The sequence below is a fragment of the Panthera tigris genome, chromosome D3, assembly GCF_018350195.1.
Source record: "Panthera tigris isolate Pti1 chromosome D3, P.tigris_Pti1_mat1.1, whole genome shotgun sequence".
Lineage (NCBI taxonomy): Eukaryota > Metazoa > Chordata > Mammalia > Carnivora > Felidae > Panthera > Panthera tigris.
Window position 1 is genome coordinate 10,715,449 of NC_056671.1, and position 9,726 is coordinate 10,725,174.

General features: G+C 61.7%; 1 protein-coding gene across 1 annotated transcript; it reads right to left on the reverse strand.

Annotated features, from left to right (window-relative positions):
- Positions 1 to 212: 212 nt before the first annotated feature.
- SDS (serine dehydratase) lies at positions 213 to 8,252 on the reverse strand. Its single transcript, XM_042962036.1, has 8 exons — positions 8,062 to 8,252; positions 4,753 to 4,907; positions 4,422 to 4,461; positions 4,029 to 4,168; positions 3,832 to 3,923; positions 3,367 to 3,594; positions 1,490 to 1,614; positions 213 to 837 (listed from the first exon to the last, which is right to left on the reverse strand). Exons 2-8 carry the CDS (start codon positions 4,903 to 4,905, stop codon positions 629 to 631), a joined length of 987 nt encoding a protein of 328 aa, XP_042817970.1. The 5' UTR covers positions 4,906 to 4,907; positions 8,062 to 8,252; the 3' UTR covers positions 213 to 628.
- Between the last annotated feature and the right edge of the window lie 1,474 nt (positions 8,253 to 9,726).

Here is a 9,726-nt window from a genome sequence, read left to right on the forward strand (position 1 = left end):
GCGCGCGAGCCCAGCTGCGCGCAGGGTCCTGGCCTCCGTGTCCTCGGGGCCCCGAGGTTACAGGCGTGAGGGTGCAGGGAGCTCGCTGTTGAGAGCCGGGGCCGCGAGCGGGCGGGCGGGGTGGGGGAGGGGAGGGAGGCCGACTGCCATGGAGGAGGAACCCAAAGGACCTTCAGTCCATAAATATATTGTTTTCTTTTTCGACGAAAAAGTCTGCAATTAGAAAAACGCCTGAGGGCGGGGCTGGGCGGGGCTTGGGGGGGGGGGAGGGCAGCTGGTTCTCAGTTCTGGCCCCTGGCCCCGACCATGGCCCCTTCCAGGGAGGGGGCCCACCCCGCCCTGGGGACCTGGTAGGGGACACGCGGGCAGCCGTCGCCTAGCAGGGGTGGCCAGGATAGTCGCGCGGAGACGCCGGAGAGGTTCAGATCCAGCCTCGCTGGCGGCCGACCCGCCCCCCACCTTGGGGCTTCGGCCCCTCGGCCCAGAAGGAACCGAAGGAACCGCCGGTCACCGGCAGACGCAAGAATAATATTTACAGTGAGACGCTGGATAAAACTCCAGCTCGCCCGGGGGTACCTACCCCCCACCCCCGCCCCGGGTAGGGGAGGCGGGCGGCGGAGAAAGGCCCTCACTCGGGCAGCCCGTTCTTCATGCCCAGCTGTTCCTTGAGGGCCCGCAGCTGGCCCAGACTGATGTTGCTGCCGCCACAGACGATGACCACGAGGGAGGACAGCGGGGCACGGAGCTTCCCCTCTGCTTGCAGCTTCTGAACCACGCGGCTGTACACGGCGGCCAGGGCCGCCCCGCAGGCGGGCTCCACCAGGATCTTCTCGTCATCTGCCAGAGGAGGGGGTGCTGAGGGTGGGGCCTGGCTTCCGCGGGGGGGGGGGGGCAAGGGGACTGTTGGGTCCCTGGGAAAGACTCGGGGCTGGGAGTCTGGGCACCAAACCTCCCATCGCTATCCTAGTTGACCTTCGGAGCCCTGAGGCAGGGCTAGGTCTCACCCGGACCGCTCCCACGGATGAATGTTAACTGCCCGAGCACTGTGTTGAGAAGGCTTGGGTCGTCACTTGAGCAAGACCGCCATGGTTGATTAGCCAAACTGACGGCTGGTACAGGAGGATTAAGTGCTCCCTTTCGTGTGTGTGTGTGTGTGTGTGTGTGTGTATGTGCGTGCGGTCCCTGTCCTAGGCTGAACCCAGAAAGAGTCCAACCGCATCACAGACCCACTTCTGAAGCCAACCCTGGGGTTGGCTTTCCTTTTTCACCCTGGCTACCAGGAAGCTCCCTGCTATCATGGTTATCAGTCCTCTTCACTTGTGGCTTTGGCCTTTCTAGTTATACTGCTGCCTTGTATTATCTTTCATTAACGGGAAGTTCTAGCAAGGGGTGGGAGACAGAACTGTGAGGAAAATTTGTCGTGAATGGGATCTCTTAGGACACCAGTTAGTCCCTGAGCCAGCAGGGCTTGGAAGGACTTGGCACATACCCACAAACTTCTCAATGGCGGCCACAGCCTCCTGGTCCGAGATCACCTCAGAGAAAATGGGGTGCTCCTGAAACAGCTTCAGGGCCTGAGCCCCCACGGTCTTCACGCACAGGGCCTTGGCCACGCTGGGAGAGGTGGTGATGGAGAAGAAGGCCGGAACGGGGGAAAACAGGAGGGAGGAAGGCGGCAGAGATCGGGACGAGGAGGGATAGAAAGAGAAAAATGGATTTGAGAGGGAGGAGGGAAGTGGGGTCCACGGGCAGGGGCGCGGGGCATGCCCTCTGTGGCTGTAAAGCACTGAAAGGCCCCAGAGGCTCCCCGCCAGAGTGAGGTCTCCTCATAAGACGCGGAGGCGTGAGTGGGGCGAATAGCCTATCCTGATCCACGCGGACGGAAAAGCCCCCTTGCGGTTCCCTGAAAGGACGCCACCTGCTCGACCCTCCCTAAGCTGGGCACCACTCTGCCCGTCCAAGTCCCGTCCCGCCCTTCAAGGCTCAGGATTCAGGCCACCTCCTCCAAGGAGTCCCCCAGGGACTCCAGTGCCTGTGTCTCCGGACGGAACTCTCGAACGGTCGGTCCTCCCCCCCTAAACAGACAGAGCGACCCCTTCTGGAGGGAGTATGAGGTACCACCCGTTTTACGCGCGTTTTTAAATCCTCACGGCTGTGTTTGCCGTTCCACTGGTTCGATTCCGTGGAAGGGGAAACCCAGGCAGAGAGCACGCGGGTCACTGGCCCACGGTTACGTGTTCAGGGAGTCGGTGGTGTGGGCACCCAGAGCAGGATCCACGTAACCCTGGGACCTGCACGCGTAATCGGTGCCTTGTCTTTCTCCCCGCCCTCCCTGGAGTCATCGTCGGCTTCATTCCCAGCTCACCTCGCCCATGAGCACCTGCAGCCTGAACCACCTGAGCCCTGAGCGCTGGCACGTGACTCGGGGTAGGCACTCCGCCCTTATTTCAATGCCCACGGCGCAGGATCAGAGGCCAACATGGTGGCTGCTGGGTGCCAGGCTCAGGAATCCACAAGGAGGTCTCACCTGGACTCAGTCTTCCCTATCTGAGGTAGGGACCTGTCTACCCAATATCTATTCTAGCTGCACACGTGGAGACCCGATAGGAAGACATTCCCTGCAGTAGTTGTGGCCACGTGACTAAATGCTGGCCAGGGAGAGGTCAGTGGAAGTACTGTGTCTTTAAAGGCAGGGGGCATGGCTCTTTCTGGCCAGATGGACTGTGGGTGTGACAGTTGGCACTTAGGCAGCCCTTCTGGGCCGTAAGGCTACATGATGAGGATGATGGAGAACAAACTCGAGGAACCTGGACCCCTGGCTTCAGGGAGCTCCCTGCCCCGAGACCGTGTACCTCTAGACATGTTTTTCACTTTACAGAGAGGAAGTAAAGCTCCATCTTGTTTAAGTCACTGTTACGTGGGCCTCCTGTATAACGTGCCAAACCTAATCCTAATTACATACCATCTGTCAAAGGTTCGGGGCTGGAATATGAACTCCTTAGGAGCAGGGGCTGTGTTTGTTCACCACCCTGTCCCCGGGATCAGCAATGCTTGCACCTGTTAGGGGCTCAGGAAATGGTTGGCAGATTAACGAGGGGTGTAAAACCCCGTGGCAGGGGCCTCGATCAGTGATTAACAGTGAACTCTTCATGTGAGGAAACGTGACGTTCCTCCTACAGAGTCACACAGACCTGGGCTCGGTCCCAGCAGACCCACTCTCTGGCCGTGTGACTCTGGGCAAGTGGAAAGCCTCAGTTTCCCCATCTGTAAAATGGGACGGGTAGCGGGGATCTGCCTCGCAGCGGGCACCGAGGTGGGCTTCCCAAGGCCTGCTGAACATCCGCCGGAGGGGGCCCCGCTGCTCACCTGGTAACCTGGGGCAGGGAGACGAGCTTGCCCGCGGTGGTGGCGGCGTGGAAGCTGTGGGCTCCGGCGGTCTCCATGGCGATGACGGGCACGTCCGCCCAGCCCACCTCCTGCAGCCCCTGGACCACTCCGCACAGCAGGCCCCCGCCACCCACCGACAGCGCGATGGCCCCCGGCTTTGCACTCAGCGTCTCCTTCAGTTCTTTCACGATGGAAGTGTGGCCTTCCCTGGAGAGTTAGGGACGGTGGGGGGGGGGGGGGCGGGTCAGGGCTGGGCTCCCTGGAGACCCCACGGGGGCTGGGGGCGATCCTGGAGACGCTCGTCCTCGACCCAGGCGGCTGACGGGCTCTGGGCCAGTCGCCTCCTCCCCACCTCCACCCGGGTTTCCGGCTGCCCGCATCAGTCACCTGCCCACGAGAGCCCTCTGTCGCCCCCTGCACCGGGTGCCTCTGGGCTCCACATACCAGATGAGGGGGTCGTCAAAGGGAGGAATGTAGACCCAGCCCGGGTTGTTCTTTGCCAGGGCCTTGGCCAGCTCAAAGGCCTCATCCAACATCTGCAAGACCACAGGGGAGGTTGGAGAGGGTGAGGGGCTGGGGGGACCCTGCCCTGCCACCAGGTGCCCCCCCTCCGTGGTCCCTGCCCCCGGGTTGGTGCTCACCTCACCCACCACCTTGACCACGGCGCCCTCATTCTTGAGCCGCTCGATGGTGAGGGCAGGTGTGGTGCTGGGCACGACGATGGTGGCAGGGATGCCCAGCTTCCTGGCGGCATAGGCGGCTGCCATGCCTGCGTTGCCCGCTGCCGGGGATGGGGTGGAGAGCGTGTCAGTGAAGGATGGCCTGGGAGCCCAGCTGGGACTGTCGTCCCCAGCCTCGGGGCTCCGAACATCCCCCCCCCCCCACGAGTGACTTCCCGCCTCCCCCCCCTGGAATTCCGAACGGGGGCTGCCGCGGGCGTTTGTAATGGCTCGTCCCTCGCTGGGGAAACCAGGGCCCAGAGAGGTAGAGCGCCCGGCCCTGGGACACACAGGAGGAGGCACGCCGCCACTGACCCGAGGAGCAGACGAAGTGTTCACAGCCTTGCTCAGCCCACTGTGGAGACAAGGGGGGAGGGTCAGGCCCACGTCCCAGGCTTTCCCCGGGCTCTCCCCTCCCCCAGGGAGTAGGACTTCGTATTGGCCTTGCCTCTCCGCGGACATCGCCCCTCCCCAAAGGGCCTGGCTCAGGGAAGGGTGCGGGGGAAAGGCAAGCAAGTGACGGCTCTGGGACGAGTCCACGGGCAGACCCTCCCGCGCGGGCACCGCCTCTTTGGGGGGAATGCTAACCGCGGATGCGTCGTGGGACTGGCCCCCTCCCTCAGAGGACGCGGAGCCCATCCCATACCATCCTGCAGAGATGTCCGATGCCCCGGATCTTGAAGGAGCCTGAAGGTTGGACGCTGTCCATCTTGAGATAGACGCTGGTGCCCGCCACTTTGGACAGGGACATGCTGTCACGGACGGGGGTCCGCACGTGCAGGGGCTCTCCAGACGTCATTGCTGGGAGGCGGGAAGGAGACCCAGATGGTCGGGAGAGCCGGCCCCGGGGCCCTCGGCGCGCCTGCCAGCGGGCCCTGCCCTCCCCTCCCACGAGGCCGAGGGAAACGCCCACATGAGAAGCATCCCGGACGCCTGGATTCCCATCTCAACTGAGCCACCTACTCACCAGGTGACATCAGACGAGCGAGGCCCCCTCAGCTCCAGCTGCCTCGTCTGTAAACCGGGGGGGAAGCCCCCCCCCCCCCCCCCGACCAGGGCACACTGTGCTGGGAAGCTGTGAACTCAGAAATAGCATTGGGACCAGATGGATTCGCAGGGGCGGATGCAGAGCGAGCTGCGAGACGGTTACGTGCTAAAGAAGGGGCAGGACGGCGGGTGTGTACAGTCTGTGCGAGGACATGGGGACACACACACACACACACACACACACACAATCCATAGGCTTCTGCGGGCATAGAACATCGCAGGAAACACACAAGAAACTCGCTAGGGTGAGAAACTCTCTCTGGGGAGAGCGGGCACTCGACGTCCCCTTTCGTGCTATTTAACTATTTTGCTACGAAGAGGTATTGCCTCTTTATTTAAACACGTGTATTTTTTTATACTAACCTTTGGAAAGCCCTGTACCCAATCAGGGAAAGCTTTTTATTATTATTATTATTTTATAATAATTACTATATTGTTTATTAATTGCTTATGAAGCGATTACCATGTGCCAGGCACTATTTTAAACTTGACAGATATATATAGTTTAAGTTTACCTATTTATTTTGAGAGAGAGAGAGAGAACATGAGCAGGAGAGGGGCAGAGAGAGAGAAGGAGAGAGAGAATCCCAAGCAGGCTCTGGGCTGTCAGCACAGAGCCCGATGCGGGGCTCAGTCTCATGAGCGGTGAGATCATGACCTGAGCCAAAATCAAGAGTCAGATGCTTAACCGACTGAGCCATCCGGGCGCCCCTAAGCTTTGCCAATATCAATTCACTTATTCCTTTGACCAATCCTGGGAGGTGCCATCATTATCCCATTCTCCTGATGAGGGCAAAGGCTCGGATTGTGTTTCCCAGGATGGCGCCTGCAAGCCCTTCCCATCCCTTCATGATGGGACACAGGTGCTTTTTCTCAGTGAGAGGCGGGCTCTGTGTTTCCTCCCCTTGAACCCTGGAGGAGGGGGGTGGTCTGTGGCCGCAGTTGGAAAAGACACGATGCGATTTCCAAGCGGTGGGGTGCTTGTAAATGTTCAGCAATGGACTCTCTCAAGACAAAGCCCCGATTTGTAGCGGGCGCACTTCTGTACTGTACGTAACCTTCTGCAAGGCCACTCTCGAGCTACCAACATGACGTCATTGCCTGTGGAGCTGGGAAGAGACGGCACAATCTGCTGGCTCCAGTGCAGCCCTGCTCCCCAGGCTAAGTCACAGAAGGGGACACAGCCTTCGCCTGGCCGTCTCTCTGGGGCAGCTCCCCTCTCGAAACCCAGCTGCCAGGATGGGAGTAAGCCCAGGCCGCACGCAGAGGCCACATGTAGGTGCCCCACCTGACAGCTGATGGCCAGACATGGCGGGGTGACCTTGAGATGTCACCCTGCAGCCATCTGAGAGACCCCAGTGCGAACTGCCCCAATAAGCCCCAGGGCCATGACAGACAACAATACGATGAACGCTGTTGACCTTGGGGCAGTTGGTCACACAGCAACAGGGACCGGAATATTAATGTGACTTGCCCAAGGCCACACAGCTAGTTAGTGGGGGAGGCAGGACTGGATGAGACAGTCTAGCACCCGGGCTGCAGGCTGTGGGCGCGGCTCAGGGCTCCCCTTCTGCACGGGCTCTGGGTGATCGAGAAGCTGAAGTGGCCCAGAGTCTGGCCACCACACACGTCCCTTCTCCTCCCGGAGTCCCCCCAACTCGGGCTGAGCCAGAACTGATCAGCGGGTGGTTGCGCGGGGAGCCTGTCTGGCCCTCCCCATGTCCTTCTCCGTCCCACACACGGCTGGCTGCCTCTCCCCACCCACCCCTGCCCCATTTCCAGTGACCCACCCGGTGCAGCCCGCTCTGGCCACGGCCTCCAGCTCAGGCCTCTGGCTCCCAGAGAGGGCCATATATGCCTGGCTCAGAAGAAAAGCGAGGGATGGGGTTCCTGACCACCTCCCCAGCCTTAGCTCCCCCACATACGGACAACTGATGTCTGTGTGAATTAACTAACATCCAGGGCCTGGGAGCGGGAGGCCCTGAACAGATATCACTTCTCCCCTAGGTCTCCTGAACAAAAGCCGGAGACTAGATGCACCCCATTACAGAAGCGTCCCCATATCTATTTGATTATTACCCTCCTGGAGGTTACTCCTGAAACAACGGCACCCCCCCTTCTGGCTGACGGGACCCCTTGTGCGTGTCGCCAAGCTCTGGCCTCAGGGAGCTCTTCGGGTTGGCAGTGGGGGGCGTCCCCCCAAGACTGCTTTCGGGCGGATTTGGGAAGCCTCTGCCCCCACCTGGGTCTGGTTGCACCACGGATGCCTTCAGATGAGGGGCAGGGACCCCCTATGGGCACTGCTCCCGCCAGCACAACATCCTGGGGGGGGGGTTGCCAAACACGGAGGAGGGAGGGGGCTGGAAGCTGCTGTCTATGTGTCCCCTCTCGCTCAGAAGTCACTCCCCCTCGGGGCGCCTGGGCGGCTCAGTCGGCTGAGCATCACGACTTCGGCTCAGGTCATGATCTCCCAGTTTGTGGGTTCAAGCCCCGCGTCGGGCTCTGTGCTGACAGCTCAGAGCCTGGACCCCACTTTGGATTCTGTGTCTCCCTCTCTCTCTGCCCGTAACCCACTCGCATTCCGTCTCTCAAAAATAAATTAAGAAGAAGGAGAAGAAGAAGTCACTCCCCCTCTCATAGCAAGAGCTCAATAAAAACGAACTCTCATTTTGAGCGCATGATCTCATCTCACCCTTCCCACTGCCTGATGAGGAAGGGTCCGTCATGACCCCCATTTTGGAGAAGAGACCACTGAGGCCCAGAGCTGGATGCCAACGCAGCCGGTCTGGCTTCAGAGCATGGGTTTTTATGCTCCACGGACTCTACCTCCTCGCCTTGGCCTGGAACCTGCCCCCTCGCTGGGCCGCAGGCACTCCAGTCTGGGGTGGGGCTGAGGAGGGGTACTTACCTGGCCAAGGCGGCTGGACAGAGCGAGCAAGCCGGGAAGGGACGGCCAGGAGGTGATCTAGATGGATGGACTGGGTAGATGGGCCTCGGACAGATGGAGGGTAGCGGGGCAGGTTGAGGGTCTCCCGATTTGTCCCAGGGACTACCGGTCTGGGCCTTCGGTCCCAGGCTTTATTCCCCGGGCGCCTCCCGGCAGCCAATGGAGCCCCGGGGCTGGCCACGCCCCCCGCCAGGCCCCGCCCCTGGCCGCTGGCCCGGGGGCTTCCGGGAGGGGAGGGGGAAGCTGGCCGGGCTTGTCCTGCCTGCGGCTCCCTCGCTCCCTCGGGTCTCTGTCCTCGGTGGCCACCTCCCTTCCCCACCCCCACCCTCCCCCAGGGCCTGCGGGAGGATGGCGTGAGACGGTGCACTTAGTCACTAGCAGGTGCTTGGCACCTAGTGGGCCCCCCCGGGGAAAGTGGGTACTGTCACTACCCTCATTTGACGACAAGGGAAGCGGAGACCCACGTGGTGACAGAGATGAGCGGGCCCGGGACCCCAGTGGGCTGCAGTGTGAGCACAGGTCTCCGTTGCGTTCCTCTGGCGTTCTCGGTGACGCTTTCGTCTCGAAGGGGCAGATGGCCTCCTGGGGACCACCCTGGCGGGTCGGGGTTCAAGTCCTGGCTCTGCCGGTTTACTCGCTGTGTTGCCCCGGGCAGGTCCGTTTGCCTCCTGGAGCCTCCCTCTGCTCATCCGGAAGATGGGGGGGGGGGGGGGGGGCTGAAAATGGAACCTCCCTCCGCGGATTAGATGACCCAATAACGTGTGGACCTGCGGGGCCCGGACCGGAGTGGGTGTGCCCACTCCCTGCCCCGTGCCGAGCCTCCTGTCCGTCTGTCTCTGGCCGTGGGCAGGGGTCCGTAGGCCCCCAGGGGTGCTGCGCGCACACACGTCCGGCTCGTCTTTTCCGGCCCCTTCAACAAAGCCCTCTTGTCCCGCTGGCCAGGACGAGAATAGCAATGAGACGGAGGGCCGCGAGGGCACAGACAGCCCGCCCAGCCGTCCCTCTCACGGGTGCAGCAGAGCTGAAGACGCGTGGGCATCGCGAAGCTCCCACGCGGTAGGCACAGCCTCCCTGTGTGCATCTGAGCGTATACAGCCGGCGCTCACGACGCCCAAGCCGCTGCCTGCGGCCCATCCCGTTCCGAGTGCGGCCGTGTGGGGTCTCGCTTAACTCTGGAACCGCCAGGCGACTGGGCATGTTGAGCCCCCTGTCACGGGTGAGCAGACGGGCTCAGGAAGTCGGAGTTCTCGGCAGACGCAGGACTGGGGGGTGGGGGAGGGCGGCCGGGAGCTGCCAGGGGTGGGGCAAGTCGAGTCTGTCTTTCCGGAGACTTCTGCCCGTTGTTTCATTCGCTTCAGCGAGAATGTGTCACTGCTGTGATTTGAAAACCACCCCGTTAAGACAGCCAACCGGTGAGCGTCCGAAAGAGGAACAAAGGCCACACGTACGCCCCTGTTGTGGACATCCGCCACTTGCTCCCCTGTGCCCCCTCCCTGGAAGGCCTGGGGGGAGGAGGGGCAGCCGTCCCTGTGCAGACCTCAGCGGGATCAGTTCGGGCCTGTGACTCTCCCGTCCCGGGGTGTGGCAGCTTTCATACAGCAAGTGAGTCACTTTTCTGACGGGCCC

Bases quoted from the DNA above. Each gene is read 5' to 3' on its own strand.
- SDS (XM_042962036.1), bottom strand. From the start codon at position 4,905: ATGACGTCTGGAGAGCCCCTGCACGTGCGGACCCCCGTCCGTGACAGC. The intron at 4,169-4,421 runs GTCAGTGGCGGC...CATCCCCGGCAG, and splicing joins ACACTTCGTCTGCTCCTCGG to CGGGCAACGCAGGCATGGCA. The intron at 3,595-3,831 runs GTATGTGGAGCC...CTAACTCTCCAG, and splicing joins TTTGACGACCCCCTCATCTG to GGAAGGCCACACTTCCATCG.